Source organism: Mastacembelus armatus, chromosome 3 (genome assembly GCF_900324485.2).
Source record: "Mastacembelus armatus chromosome 3, fMasArm1.2, whole genome shotgun sequence".
NCBI classification, from domain to species: Eukaryota; Metazoa; Chordata; class Actinopteri; order Synbranchiformes; family Mastacembelidae; genus Mastacembelus; species Mastacembelus armatus.
Window position 1 is genome coordinate 3,246,045 of NC_046635.1, and position 16,465 is coordinate 3,262,509.

The window sequence follows — 16,465 nt, forward strand, 5'->3', positions numbered from 1 at the left end:
AGTTAGGGAGAAAAATGCAGAAGGCAGGATTCTCAAAACTGTGATGGTTTTATTCACACCTGCTGCTACAGCATTAGATATGATGACACAAACTATCAGCTTGATTCAAAGCCTTATTGATATTAATATTTTTGGGCTTTTACTTTTAAATATATGGGACAACTGCATGGACAACAGGTTAAAAACCTATTTTCCATTTCCTTCATGTTGTTGTGTGCTCCCATGGTGGCACACTAAACTGACGCATTTATTCAGTACATGTGTGTGTATTCATTTTCTCCATCTCATCCAGAAAAAAAGTGAATAAGGTGTGTGTGTGTGTGTGTGTGTGTGTGTGTGTGTGTGTGAGAGAGAGAGAGAGAGACAGGGGGTTAGACTGCAGTCCAATAATGGTCCAATTGCAAACAAATTCTGCACACCATGCTTCTGTCTTCATACACAAGTAAATGCAATATGAGCAATCATATTTAAATGAAGGCAGAAGACAAGCAGGAGAGGAGACGGATGGCTTGGAGGCTTTGGGAGGGAGTTGATTTACATGCTCTGTCAATTCCCTGTTGCTGGCCGACATGCATAATTCAGCCATTTTATTGACTGCTGAAGAATTCTATTAGGTGATAGAGTGATACTCCCAAGTATAAAAGATGACTGTCCTTTTCATGATTGTCATCAGGAGCAGCATGTGCGAGAAATCCAAAGACCTGCTCCTCTGCACATACTGTCAGCTGGGGATGCAATCGATGGCACACAGGGCATTGACTAGGAATGTATTTTCAACATGTTGGCTGTGCGGCTTTAAGTATTACGTGATGTCATGGTGCAGTTGAGCTTAATCAGAATAAATGGTGAGCTCGGTGTCCTTGGCAATAGACTTGCTCAAAGCCCAACTGAATTAGAGAGTAGGATCAGGACACCAATGAATACATAAGCAGCATGTTACAATAGAACATGTTATCATTATGGAAACTGCAATGTCAATCTTCTATTCAAGTGAAAGAAATATGTGCAGATATCTCAAGCAGTAACCCCTATTCTTCTTTAGAAAGCTGCATTTAGATTTAAAAAACACAAAGCAATCTAATTGGCCAAACACACAAAACACATATTCATTTCTATCAGTTAAAACTGGGATTAGACTATACAATGTCACCCTGATAATAGTCTGACTCAACATTTGAGAGTGTGGGGCATGACAGTTGCTAGTTTTAGCCTGTGTAAAGTGTCATGGTGGAAGACAACCAACACATCCGTCAGAAACAACTCACGATGCCCTGACAAGGACAAGCATGTCAGGCTTTTTCTGTCGTCCTCTATGATAGCTGTCCTCAATTCTAACTCAAAACTAGTATGCACTTCTTCTGTTTTTGTTTTTTTTTTTTAGATTATTTTTTGTCATTTTACTTTTATTCAACAATTCACTAGAAAAAGGGAAGAAACTGGGGCAGAGAGAGACATGTGACATTTAACTGAGGTCCCCTGACCAGGAATCGAACAGCAGGCCTAGCAGTATGTGGTACTTGTCATAACCACAACAAGAATTTATGGCTATAGTTGCCTGGTCTGACACAGAGCCCAGCTCAAAATATCTAATAATAAAGAAAAACATATAATATGACTTTCAAGAGTTAGATACAGTAACTCCACGGAAAGAAATTAAGATCTCTGTAACTAGGAATTAAACATGCACCTCTTCTAAATTTCCATTTCAAGTCCTTGCTCTGTCCCCATCTGTCATCACAAACATCAAAGAGCTAAGTCCAACATGACAATACGGACAGGTGATACAAAAGAAACAGCGATGTCAGCCTTCTGACAGGTTCTGAATAACATACTAATGAGACTCTTCAAAGTCTTACAACAGAAATCCATCTGAGGACAGAAATCCCTTTCATGGCACAGTTTTAAATGACTTTTGAAGGATTGCACTGTTGTTATAAAGTGTCCTAAAGTGCTGCTGAGGAGTCAGTGACTTAATGGGACGACCAGTTAAGAATTACTGCGGAGAATCAGACACCAAAGAATCAGTTTATCTAAAGTACAGTGTTTTATGCTTTATTCATTTTGGGTAAATGACGTTACCTGCTATTGTGAGCGCAGGAAGTGAGAGGTGCAGAAACAAAACAAGACATGTGACCAAGTTGAAGCATTAGCAGCAAAAGCTCAGTGCGATAATCCCTGCTGTTAGTGAGCCACTGCCTTCACAATAAACTTTCATCTCATGTCTACAGCTCTGGCGTCACCACTTTCAAGGCCCAGTTTGTGCCGTGGACCAAAGACCAATTAGACAGTCTTTGCAGATTCCCCTGCACTGCAAGCTACACCAATTTTTAATTGACAGCTGTTCTTCTATCTCTTATGTAAAGCCTGAGAGGGACACAAGACTCTCAAGGAGAAAAAAGAAAGTTCCACTTGTATTCTTTTTAATTGTCCGTGTCACAGTAAAATCAAAAGAACAGTGACAGTAATATATTCCCCCACACAATACATTTCTTCTCTGAAGGCAGGAGCATGGAGGTCCTGCAGTGCTGCAAAGACTTCCCTGACTGTTCAGAGCATGCTTGCTAATTATGAATAGAGACATCCTTGGGGAGGGAGCTGGTATGCACAACGGATAGTGTTCTGTAATTGATACAAAGTAGATTAATAAGTACATTTTTAGGCAGCTACAGCTCACAGATACTTCTATAGGCATAAAAGACACTTAGCTTAAGATATGGTGCTGCGCTGAGAACCTAACGTTGGGAAGTATAATGGTATTCTAGCTAGCACCACACCGGAGCCTTGTAGTTACCATAATGATGACCTTACGTTCAATTTCACTGAAGGCAGAAAGCCCATTATGGGGTGGATTTAGATGAATGAGCCTTATTTCTTCCATTTTCTGTTGATCCCACAAGTTGCAAAGTTATTACTCTGCAGAACTGGTACAGACGTGTTAAGTAAACAAAGTGCTTCTTTAATTGGTGAGAATCAAACTTCCCATGTCGAATGCAATTCTCTCCAAGGGATTTGAGCTGCTCTGCCTGAGCTAATGAGAGCCATAGGAATGAGAGCACAGGCACTGTGATACTCTCTCTCAGCTCCTAATTTGTGAACTTCCCTTCAGCTGGCAACCCCGGAGCTTCGACTCCCAGCTGAAGTGGCTCTTTTGGCACATCCAGCTCTCCCTGCCGGCTCTCTGGGTAGCAGCGGATGAATAGTATTAGCACTTTGACAAACTGAAGCCAGGACAAACAGGTTAGGTACAACAGGGTTTGTGTTGCTTTTCAAAGCTTGGAACGTGTGAGAAGTGTACGTCTTTAGATGAACTACTTTGATGGGTAAAGGTGATTTTGAAAGGTCTCTCAAAAAATGTTATAGTACATCAATTTTACATGAGAAAAGACAGAACCTGTCTCAAGGACACCCTTTCCATTTCTCAAGAGGATCGAAAAGATAAGGCAAATCCAATTTACAGAGTTTGTGTACACACCTTTCTTCTAGCAGCTTGTCCCCAAACATCCAACGGACGTGCGGCACAGGGTACCCAGTCACCACGCAAGGCAGCAGCACACTGGTGCCCGCCACTTTCGTCACAGACGCAGGCTGAACCAGGAATGCCGGCTTCCTCTCTTCTCCAGTTTCTTAGATAAGAGAAAGAAATGTCAGGGTTAGGACTGAGGTTAAGACTGGGGTTGAGTAAGTGAAGCAGAGCAGCAAACGTCTTTGTTAATGGGTGTCATCTGTCTTATGAACTTCAAAAGAAAACATGTATGAAAGGCAGTCTTTATTGACACCCAAACCCCAAAACCAAGACTGGTCAGATGAATAATGTCTACGTTGATGTCTGAGACAGATGAAGTTTCAGCTCTTTAGAAGTTCAAAGTGATCCCACATAACTCCAGCTACATCTAAGTGCCTGAGTAGCATCCTGCAATAACTAGAAAGGCCTGTGTCTCTGCAAAGTAACTGCAGAGAGTCATCTTTATTATAACCCTGTGAGCTTGGGCTTCGATCATAAATCTAAAAAGCCTCAACCAGGATTTTAATTCCAAAAACAAAAAAGTACAAAATTAATTTCATTCTTTGCCCTTTGTCAACTTTTAATGTATCTCTGCAAGAAAACATCCATGTTACTTAATTCCCAGGCTGATTTGTGGTGACTTAAAAGGAACCAAATGACGGAAAACGTATTTCTGATGTTCCTACATCTGGTAGCATCCAGCTTTTTTGAGCTTTCTGTAGGCATCTAGCCTTTAGCAAGTCAGCCACATATAGCGATAAACACCCCCATTGCATTCTTGTTGGGAACTGATTTATGACCTCTAATATCTCCTATGTGCTACCAGGGGCCTGGTGCTTAACAACTCAGTAAATAAAACTTCTAGAGAAGCGAGACGAAACATTTGCCACAATGGAATTTAAAACCCTTTTGAGCTACAACTGCTCCACCTCTCCTTTCGGCATTATATAGTTTGGAGGACTTCCTCATAGCAGAGGTAATGAGCAACCCAGAGTTTATACCATGCACCTCTGTAATCAAGTACTCGACTGAACTATATATTCATTTCAATTTACAGCACAACAGAGAGTAAAACAGCCTAGAAGCTCTAACATAATAGCACTGTAATCATGGATCTGGAATTGTTCGATTAACTGGTCATAACTAAGGACAAGCAGAATAAATTCTTTCATGATGATAACAACGGAAGTACAATGCCCCAAAAATCTGTTATCATTCCAGTTTGTTATCATTCCAGTTTGTGAGTGTTACGACTGTGAAGTCCTACGTCTTGTGACTCACTTATCTGAATCATTTTATGTGCTCAATTTACCTGGCACTATCTGGAGCTGGGCCTCGTCGCTGGACTTGGATGAGCCCACATTTTCCACCAGACAGCGGTAGAGTCCGGCGTCGGCCTCAGAGGCATTACTGATCACCAAGGCTCCGCTGGGCAGCTGGACCAAACTGCTGCTCAGCTCCAGCGGCTGACGATCTTTCTCCCACCGGGTGAAAGCCACCAGATCTGAGTTGACCTCACATGCCATCACATGATTCTCCCCTACACGCACAGTGGCTGGTGCTGGTTGGCTGGCAAACCTGGGCATACCTGAAAAGGACAAGTCAAGGAGGTAAAACCAAGACTAACTTCCACACCAAACAAAGTGACACATATTTAGTTGGAAACTTGTGACAATAGTAAGGATGTAGCAACATTTTAATAAGAATCTGACATTTTTTTGTTTGTTTATTCATAGTCAATCAAATCTGATTCTTGATATATGATACCTATTTTTTTATCTGTACTTTATCTTTGATTGTTGCTTATTTAGTCATGAATATTTTATCTTATGAAATCCTAAAGATTTAACCAAGCCTTATTGCTTTAGTTACATTTACAGTAATGTCATCACTTACAGATCCTTACCTCTTCCAATTGCTCTGAAGGAATCATGACAGATTTATAGCTATTTCTCTTATATGGACAATATAGTTTTAAATTAACTGAGTTGAGCTTTCATTGATATTTATTTTAAAATCATTAGGAAGGAAGTCACATTTTTACTGAAGCAGACTGAAAAAACAAACAGAATGAATCTGGTCTTTAACAGGGAAGTCAGAAAAATGAAACTATATATTTAAAAATATCACAAAATGTTTATTTGGTTCCATCTTTTGAACTACAACAGGTAACAAGTGGCATCTTACAATCCATATCCAGGATTGACTCTCAGGAGTGGATGAGGTCAGAAAAAGCAACCCGACCCCAAACCTTTGCACACACAAATCCTGAAACACACACAACCACCCACACACAGTTGTATAGCGCAATCACTTATCCTCAGTGGTGGATGTTAATTTGCCACGCAGAGCAGAAGACACACAACACTAATTAAAAAAGGCTGGGTCCACAGGCTGTTTGTGCTGCTGTAGCCCGACTTTCATCTCAGCACAAAATAATTATTTCCTGCATTTGAATTCATCGATATGAAACCAACACTTGCGGGTTGCCTTTGAAACAATCGCACACAATGGCGTCAATTATAAAAAACTTACAATGTGCAAACTGCAAATGGTATTCTTGGGTTTATTAGTGAAAAATGAAGGGTTGTTTTTAAAAAGTGAGAAGGCCTCTCCATCCACAATAAAAAGAACATCATGCTGAGTTATTACCATAGAGGGGGCTCTTGAGATTTGGCCTGACTGATGTTGTCTTCTTGCAGATGCGTGTGCGTGTTAGAGAAATTAATGGATTAAAAATATGGCATGTGTGATTAAAGATGAAGGAATAATGCTGGTCTCAGTGTGTTTTCATTTATTTATGAATGCCAGCTTGCCTGATGTAACGGTGCTCTTACACAGGAAGTGATGACGTGGCATCTCTGCCCCTTCTCACCTTGGGATGGCTCTTCAAATCCCCTGCCAGGGCTCCAGAGTAAATCACACTTTAAGATAAGGAGCCCAACAGCTAAAGACCCCGAAGCCTGGGCCAATGCACAGAGCTGTTCTGAGTATATCTCACCGAACTAGCTTGGCTAATATAGGCTTAGCTGATGCCAACAATAATATTTTACAAAGCTGTCAATCGCCTTCTGTGTAATTATGGTAGGATGGAAAAGAGTTGAGCCATTTAGATGCTTGTTCTTATTTATGCTATAGTGCAGAGTGAGTACTTACATGGGGGGAGATTCACAGTTGCTTAAAGTATTAGACCACTATTTTGTTGTAGATTTCATTTAATGAATACAAATGCCCACCACATCATAAAATGTTTGCCCAACAATCTACACTCAATGCAACAGAGTGAAAACATTTTTTTTTGAAAAATCCAAATATCTCACACTGAATGCGGAGCATCTGCGAAATACCATCTTCTGGTCTCTCCTCATCCCCAGTCCCTTATCGTCATCTTGCCACCACCATGCCTCCCCATAGGGATAGTATTAGGCAGGTGATGACACTGAGATTGGAGTGCTACCAAAAGAGTAAGATTTTTGTCTCATCGGGCCAGAAAATCTTCTCCTCGTGCTTTCAGAGTCTTTTAAATGCTGCTGACAAACTCCAAGCGGGCTGTCATGCCCTTTGCTCAAAGTAAATTCCATCTAAGCGCTCTACCATAAAGGCCTGATTGATGGAGTGCTGCTGAAATGGTTGTTCTCTGGCACAGCTCACACGTCTGCAGAGGATGATAAGACCTTGGTCACCTCCTTGACCAAGGCTCTTCTTAATAAACTTCATTCTTCTAATTAAAGAATATGTCCTGATAGGTAATATGCATCTGCTCAACATACAAATAAGCTGATTTGACTGATTTTACACAAAAAGATATTAGCTTAGACTGCACAAGTCAAAACTCGTACTCTTCATGTATCCACAAAGCAAATCAAATACATGTAGTTACTCTGAGAAGAAAAAAATAAATCAAAAAACACAGGTGTCTTAGTCTTTTGCCAAAATGTTCCATGTGATATCGAAGGGGCGTGGACAGCCTTTAATTGGCATGTTAAACTTTTGATTGTGTTCCCTACACTGGGAGAGAAATCCTTCAGAGCAATGACATTTCGAAAGATGAGGCTGAAGATAATTGCCCTGAGTTAATGTGCCCCAGGTCTAACAGCTAGAGATATAGCCACAACTTTGTGAAATGGCTTGAGGCTTGACATTTGGCCTAAAGAGGACACAGGAGGGGGGCCTGAAATTAATCTGCAGACATGAAACATGAAATTATACTTCAACAGAAGAGAGAACAGAAAACATTGTCTTCTCACAGCTTTAGATTGTTGACCATCTGCAGTGACTCGCCTGTGCTTCCAGGTCTCAGTCGACTAATCCGTTGTTCCACCAGCCTCATCACATCTCCAGGCTGAGTTCATCAACTTACTGTCTTGATTTTGTGTGTGTGTGTGTGTGTGTGTGTGTGTGTGTGTGTGTGTGTGTGTGTGTGTGTGAGAGAGATTGTGTTTGGGGATCACTGCTCACACAGTAATGACTTAGCCATGCCATTTTGTAACAGCCAGTGTTAATGACATGGAAGCTTCATGTTATGATGTTTAGAATATATATGTGTGTTATGTGCACAAGCTAAAGTGCACGTGTGCGCATCAAGCGTAGGTCACCGCAGGGCATTGCAGATGGGAAATGGCAAGTATCGATGCACATACTATTGATCCACATTAATCACAACTTTCCATTTAAATCCACTGGGTGGGGGCTTCATTTTCCACAGTCTTGCTCGGCACCATCTATTGACCGGAAGTGATGTACTGCCAATCTTAGCACTTATTACCAGAGTATGATTCCAAGAGAGCTATAATGTCTCAGTGGTCAAAGCACAAGAGTGGAAAGAGTTTTCTTCTAATGGAAAGCCATTTTTGTTCATAACAACATAAATGAGAGCAAAATGTAAGTGTGCTGATTTTATTGTGCCTCCAAACAGCACTTGCTGGAAAATAAAGTTGGTAATCCAGTGGCAACACCAAATGCTTCCTTTGTGAAGAGCGTTTGGTTATATTCACCAAACTTTACATCATCCGCTTGGCTTTGCCAGCAGAGCTTAAAATCATATGAATGCTAATGAATGAATGTGTCCATCACTGGGTGGAGATTAGCAGGAAAGAATTGTGCTGCAGAGTTACAAACAGGCGTAACGACTGTCTACCCCGCCTCGGAGTAAAACCGAGGGCAGTCACGCATGCACATACACAGACACACACTTATATCACACAGTTGGGTTCCTACAATACTTAATTAAAATCAGGTATAGAATAACAATGAGTAGCTTAATGGAATATGCAGGAGGTTTTAAGGATCTCCCTCTAGAATCAGCTGAATTAGTAACCGAATGCTGAATGGCTGCCTTTCACCTTGGATCAGATATACAACTGTACTCTGTGTTACATATTTTCACACAGTGCAGCATTAAGTAAATGTGGAAAGCATCAAGGCTGGCTTACATTTTGGAGATGCCTAGAGGGCTGTGCCTCCTTATATGGCTCTGACAGGACAAAGTGGACGGGTAACATGAAATAACTCATTTTCTACTGTGAGAATGTGAACATGAAAAAAGAAAGAAAGAAAACATCAAAAGCAGACACAGTTAATACTTCCAATAAAAATCTATTCACTCAAACAACAACTGTACTCACAGCTGACATTTAGCAGCCATGAACAGTGAGAAGAAAGAAATATGTCACAAAGGAGGCACAAAGCCAGTCAGAACCAGCAGACCAGAATATAATACAGCAACAATTGGGATGCTCATTCTTATCACACTATTATTTCCACCACTTCTCTCTCTTTCTTTCTCTCTGAATTCCTGAAAGTCATTCTGAGGAACGCTGAAAATCAATACCTAAAGTTGAAGTACACAGGTCAGGTTGAAGGAAAGTGGGTACACTAAAAAAGTAAATGAAAGTGTAGAGTGTCAGAATAATTCCTACAATGCACTGACTGTTATAAATTGATATTTACCAGTATATGACCATTCAAAGGGCGTAGAGTTTGGCATTTTCTCTAACTCCCTCTTTCCCTTCAGCATAGTCCTCCTTTGTAATGACATTTATTAGGCTACAGTTTTGCAACCTGTAGACACAAAGGCAAAAATCAAAGTCCTATAATTGCTGCATTTATGAATTTCACCAGACAAATAGAGTTGGCTGAGTGAAAAAAGGAAGACCAGTTTCAATTGGTGAGGTGAAAGGTGTCCAACCCTGGACAAAGAGTAAGTTAGAGTGTGAAGACATCCATCCCATGCCAATGAAAATCTGAGGCACAGAGTGAAAGGGGGAGTGACAGAGTAATAAAGTAGTCCAAAAAAAAAAAAAGAAAAACAGTGAAGTCCTTTTGATATACTGGCTTTGAGAAGTGCTTAGACAAGGTCTAAATGTATTTCCCCGCTGTAAAATTCCCCTGTACAATATGTACTTTGCTTTATTCAGTTCAGTGCTTCTATCTTTTCATGCTCCCTTTAAAGCCAGCTGCTGCCTAAGTGATAATTAATTCCCTAATTGAAGGTTTCAGGGCTTCAGGGGAGAATATTCTATTGGCTTACTCTATTACAGTAACTCATGCTATTCACTCAACATACTTCAGCTTACATTCTTAAACCTAAAGTCAAATATCCACTCTTTATTGATATATCATGTTTTTGGTAAATACATGATTTAAGCATTAATTCTCTGTCAAGCATAATGAAAAACACTTGACCAGAGTTTAGGTATATCTGTACCAACTAATAACTGCACTAGACCCCATCTTGGTAAAGCTTATCATTTTGTTGACACTACACATTTAGTAAGTGGCGATCATGGATGCTCATAGGCAGCAAATACCAATGTGATACATAAAAAACTCCTCCTTTGTTTTGTTAAACAACTTAGATTGCACTGTGTTGCAAAAACCCACTCAAATACTCTAAGGCATTTCCTACAAAACAAAAGCACAACACAGTTCTCTCCCCATTATCACTCTTAGTAAAGGCACTTCAGGGTTTATTGGTACACAGGAAAAAAAAAAAAGATTCTTCTAGCTTGCTAATGCAGCCTAGATCATTGTGAAATTTAGCTTTGGGGGTGGTGGTGCTTTGGTGGTGTTCTTAAGTGCTACTGCATGTTACAGCAGGACTCATTATATTCTAGCCCAATAGGCATTCTGGATTAGTGGCTTTTGATTATTTTTGGTTTTATTTTTAAGGCTAATACAAACACAGGGTGTGGTCAAAACTGGGAACGTTTTAATGCTGTTGAGTGTTTAAGGCTGTTCATTTAAAAATACATTACAAGTTAGTTTATGCTAAACAAAGCTGAAGGCAGGGAGGAAAACACATTTTAAAAGTCATGTCAGTGCTATAGTTTAGAAGATGTGTGCTGATTTTCTTAAGTCGCTCCAGAGGAAAAAGGTAACTGCTTCATCCTGTCAGCAGGCGACAGGTGGGAGGTCGCCTAAGACTGACAGAAAGGAAAACAGGATTAATTAAAGACTGTGTGTTGGGATCTAATAAAGAAGTCACTGAGGTACTTCATCATGTATGAAGCCTGACAAGGCTGACATGGAGAGGAAATGATGAAATGCACAGTGTGGTCTGTGTCATCACAACATATTTGTCTTCTTCTTACCAGCTGATTGAGGTGACTGGGAGTGACTGCCATGACAGAAATGATGCTGGATCATTTGTATTCGTTGTATTTTCATCTGAGTCAAACTGCTGTTTGTTAAACTAAAAGGCTGCAGCACACCAGTTTACAGCCGAGCTAAAAATACAACTGCTTATTACAGTGACCCTTTGGCAGACTGAAACATGTGAAGGACAATGAGTTAATCCACGGAAAGATAGTGAGTTGACAATGAATCAGTACTTTTAAATGCTGTGATATGTGTGCCGAACAATGGCAACCACAGAAACATACACACACCCTGACACAGAAATGCTTGTGTTGTGTACACTCATCAGCAGGATAGACAGGAGATGGATGTGTGGTGTTCCACAAGAGTCAGCCTCAGACAAGGGTTCTTATTTTATCTACTGGGCTGTAAAAATGGTTCCCGGGTGCAGGAGATGACAGAAAGAGCATATCCCGACCTTGTAACCAGTCGCCGTTTGAAGAGAGCACAGTACAAACCTTAAACGACAGCTGGTGTCCATGTATGACACATCAACTTATTGGTAAATTTCCACTGTGACAACCTCAAGACAATAAAAAAAATATAGCATTTCATTGTTGAAAATAAAGATGCAAACAGAAGCCTGTTGGAGTAGTAGTATTGTGTTCAACACCTTGATCCTCAGCCAACAGACAGCTTTAAGTTTGTTAGGCTGGCTCTGCAGGGATTCACCTCTAAGATAGCTCTCAGCCTGGAGAGGGATATTTTAACTGCTAAACCACTCTGTGTGCAGACCAGATGTTGTGCAAAGAACGCCCTTCTAAACGTTTATGGCTATCAGTGGATGGGCCCCGAGGTGCAGCTGCTGTTTAGAGTACAACTGAGGCAAGAAGTCACCTCCGTCTGATCACTACATTTCTCACTCACTGCAGAAGTGATTTCTTGCTTTGTTTTTACAGCTACGCTCAGCAGGACAGGCAATACAACAAGCACTTTAAAAGGCAATCACTGTAAAATATCTGTTTTAAACAAATGTCAGTAACCAGCCTCTCCTATCGTGCATTGTATTAGTCTGACAAGTTGCTTGTCCGATTGCTTGACTTCTTGTCTAGTTGCATATGCTGCTGGGGTGGGGTGGGGGACCAGAGCCACCTACAATAAAATCACAGCCAAGTGTATCTATATGGAACATGACACATCAGGACGAGACTGCTGGCACGGTTTGCCTTTTGTAAGAAGCGACAGAGACTACGAGGAGGCTCGTGAATGGCGATGCATGGAGACAAACCCATGATAGGGCCTGGCCAGTTGCCATGGAAACATCAATGAAAAGGACATTCAGTTTTCCTTTAGAAAATGTTAGTTTCAATTTCATTTCAAATTAAAACATTTTTACACATGTCAAGTCATGTTTAGTAGGTAGTTACTGATGTGTCTACAGTACAGATGATTCAAGGAAGAACTAGCATTTCATTTGTGAACATTTCATTTCATCTGATTATTTTGCAAAGGGCAATTCAAATGAAATGAAATCATCTCTCAACAGCATGTAAAAAGTAATATTATATTGTGATATAGAAAATCAATTGAAAAGTGTTAATGGATAAACAAACCAAACAAAAATGACCATTTGACAAATGAAATATCTGATTAATCACAAAACAGTTAGGTACTACTATCAATTGTTACATTAGCAAACTCTAATTATTACTTCCAAAAAAGCTTTACACACACTACAACATGGATACAGCGAGTGCTTGCTATAACTGGCAAAATGAAATTGATGAGTGTCTGTGTAATCTTTTCCACACAGACAGAAACCGTCAATAGTTGTTACGAGCCATTCGGGCAGAAACCGCACCCACACGGCCTGGGTCATTTATCAGTTTTCAAGATGCCACTGTAAAACATGATCTCACAGATGAAAAAGCTGCTTCTTAAATGAATAAGTAACTGGGAGTAACTGTAAGCCTATCATTAATGCCTATTCTCACTGTCTGTTGCATAGTTTTTTGATTTACAATTAATCACTTGGACTACAAACTGTTACAAAATTGTGAAAAAGCTCTTCACAGTTTCTCAGAACTTCAGCTCATATATTTAAAATGAGAAAAAGACCAAGCCATCACATTTAAGAAACTGAAAAATGACTTGAAATGATTAATTATCAACACAGTTGCTGATTAATCTTCTGTTGACTCAGTTAATTAATCGTGTCAGCTCCACTGGAATGTTTGAGTTGGGGCCACTTGTGCTGCTGCAGAACCTAATATTTCTGCAGGATCCTGTAAGTGTCTAATCTTTCCTCTCAGCACATAACATCTCCTCTACTTCCCGTGTGTATATTAGCTGTTCAGTCAGACCTCCAGCCATGCTACCACTCCACAGCACCTACAGGAAAAAAAAGCCCCTTTTCATTACAGGTAATTGGGCTGTAGCTCAAACAATACTGATTGCATTAAGGCACTTAATCATGTTAAGGTGTCTCATTTTATCACTGGGAATTTAGCTCATTCTTGGCCCATTTTGAGGCTAACCTTCTGCAGAGGTCGTTGCCATGGGTGACCGTGGTAGCGGCTGCTCCCATTGCTCGAGCGCAGATAAATGTGTTGGCACTTCGCATGTGCTTCCCTTCACTCTTTCTTTTTTGTCTCACCCTCCCCCCCTTCCCTCGCTCCCTTATCAGAGAGAAGAGGAGAGGAGGTGAGAGGTAAGAGAGGACGCAGAGAGAAGCTCAACAGAGCAGCCTCCACTGTCTGTGGAGTCCCCTGTGGGAATATGAGGGAGATGTCAATCAAATCCGGCACAGGTACCATAAAGAGCAGCTACAGCTGGCCCCTCCTCATATCTTTCGCCAAGTGCTTGCTTCCTCAAGGCCCCCCCCACTGGAATGAAGGGGCCCCTCCACCCTGAACTAGCTCAACAGGCCATTCAGATGAAGCAGCCAAACACACCCCTGTCCTGCTGTTGATCGACACATAGATAGAAGCTGACGGGATAACCTCTCCCCTTCGTTCTGCCCCCCTTCCCTCCCTGCAGCACCATCCACCTCTCTGTCCAATTTTTCTGCCTCTACTCTGCCACTCATTTATTTCTTTCTCACTCCCTCCATTACTCTCCAAGTCACATTCAGTCAAGTTTCCACCCATTCCTATCACCCCTCCCCTCAATGCTCCATCTTCCCACCACACATATCAGTGGGAGCTCTATTGTTTGCTAGAGAGGGGCATGCTGCTGCTGGTTCTTATCTGGGGCTGTTGGCGGCACATCTGTAGATGTTATCAACAGCCCTGTTGCTCTGTTTATGCTCCAGTCGTGCAAGTGCAGCTAGCAGGGAAATGAGATGGATGGAGAATGAGGCCAGAAGAAAACTGAGCACTTTTCTCAGCAGAATTGATGAAGTAAGGGTCAGAGAGGGGAGAACAGAAGACGGAAAGCATTGTAGACAGATCCAAGTCCAAAGAAAAACTAGGACCTCAGGGTAGCATTTAGTTTGAATCCTACCCTTAATAGCAAACCACCTTCTCTTACCAGCACACTAACCTGCAGTTTATCATCATAGCACAATGATAAACGAGCACACCACTTTTCACAAAGCCCTCTTCTTTTCCACTGATCTATAAGAGCTAAATGCAAATGAGTCAAAGACTAAATACCTATTCTTCAGAACAACTGAGTACTTATCTTTAAAACGTGTGGGTGTCTTCTTCAAATTACACCCCAGTAAAGCTATGCTAGAACAAAAACATTTTCTGCATCAGTGAGATTAGGAGTGAGCCATGTAAAGAGGACTGCTAAGCATAAACATTTGCACCAATAGACACGTCTTGTAAACATTGTGAAATGTAGAAAATGGCAGAATCGATTTGTGGCATTTTTGATGATGAATTGGGCTTTAGATACAATTAGGCAGCTCAGGCAGTCGATCATGCTACACAAAGCATCTGTGAGATTCCTGAACTTAAGGGGAATTATCTTTTAAAGTGCAGGTTAGAAAAGCAGGCGTAAACGCTGCTAAGAATCTATTGTGAGATAGATGAGTTTCTTCACAGAGCCGTATTCTCAGCACAGGATCTAATAGAGAGAAGGTCTATATCTGTCTATATCTGCAGGAGTACAGGCCTACATGTCCATGAGAATGGGGCTGGCAGCCTGGGAGCAGATGTTTCAAAGACACATCTGGTTGTACTGCTGTGTGACGATGTCGATCAGCATGACCAGGGACATTCATCATTGTTGATCTTGTTGAGAGGTGGGAGGATGTGGCATGTTAATATAAGGTAGCAGTCCTATACCCCCCCCCCGCCTCACCATACATACACATCATCTGTAGCATTTTCCATTCCTATTGCTTGAAGTATTGCTTCTCTTTTGTGTGCAAATAATATAGGTTTAAAATTACTTTCAACATAATGAAGACAAGTAGACTGATGGCTGAGTGACAGACAGTCAAGAGTGTAATCAACTCTGAGAAGCTGAAAGCTTGAATCTAATAGAAAACCAAAATGTAAAGATTAAAAATCCATATGGCTTGTGTGCTGGCAAGCCAGTACAGATTCAGCTATAGCTTATTAGTTGGATAATTATACGTCTGAGTTTATACCCTTGAATTTATATTAATCAGTGAAAACAGAGGATTGCCTGTGGCTGTCAACAGCTAAGAGATGAATGTTATTTTTTTCACATATGATGCTCCAGCGAGCCGAAACTGCAGACCAAGTACAGTCTCTCACATTTAAACCAGGGATCTGCCAAGATGAGAAAACCAATCTCGGCATGCAGACGTAAAACACAATACAGTTTCAAAGTTCATTAGCAACATCTGGTAAGATGCAGATGCTATGTACAATACCAACTAAACTAACTAAGCAGTGAAAACACACAGTACATACTGAACAGGCTGCAAGATTTGTATTCGAATGAGGTTCATACAAAATGCAGCAATTATATTCTCAGTGGCCAACTCTCTACACACTACTAATAACTGCACTATTTATTTTTGCTAAATTAAATCTGCAAATATGAAATAGATATATTTACTGAGGGTAAATGTGCAGCAGTGGCTTTTCTCCTAATAGCTCACAGAGGAAAGCGAGGCAGAGCTATTCAAATGATCATATCGGCAATAGCTACAAAGACAAAGTCACAATAAAGGGACTCTAATCAATCCCTCAACCCTAATGGAAAAGGAGGGAACAGATCTCGAAAACACCTGGACGGTCTGACGATGTGGCATTACCAATTACTCCAATCCATCTGCAGTGCATTGCCTTCGAAATGAGCAGATGTTGTGCTGAACAATTCTGAATAAAATAAAACTGATCTGATGAGTCTTAACTGGAAGCATGTGAGCATTTATATGCCCGCACGTTGTGCTGTCTAACA

General features: G+C 40.9%; 1 protein-coding gene across 7 annotated transcripts in view; it reads right to left on the bottom strand.

The window, feature by feature from the left end:
* neo1a (neogenin 1a) overlaps positions 1-16,465 on the bottom strand; it is a 135,687-nt gene that overhangs the window by 55,718 nt on the left and 63,504 nt on the right. For all 7 annotated transcript variants that reach the window (XM_026320099.1, XM_026320098.1, XM_026320097.1 and 4 more), the window contains exons 3-4: positions 4,815-5,090; positions 3,473-3,623 (exon numbers count right to left, since the gene is read on the bottom strand). In XM_026320099.1, the coding sequence (XP_026175884.1) occupies positions 3,473-3,623; positions 4,815-5,090 (427 nt within the window). The remainder of the gene's footprint in view (positions 1-3,472; positions 3,624-4,814; positions 5,091-16,465) is intronic.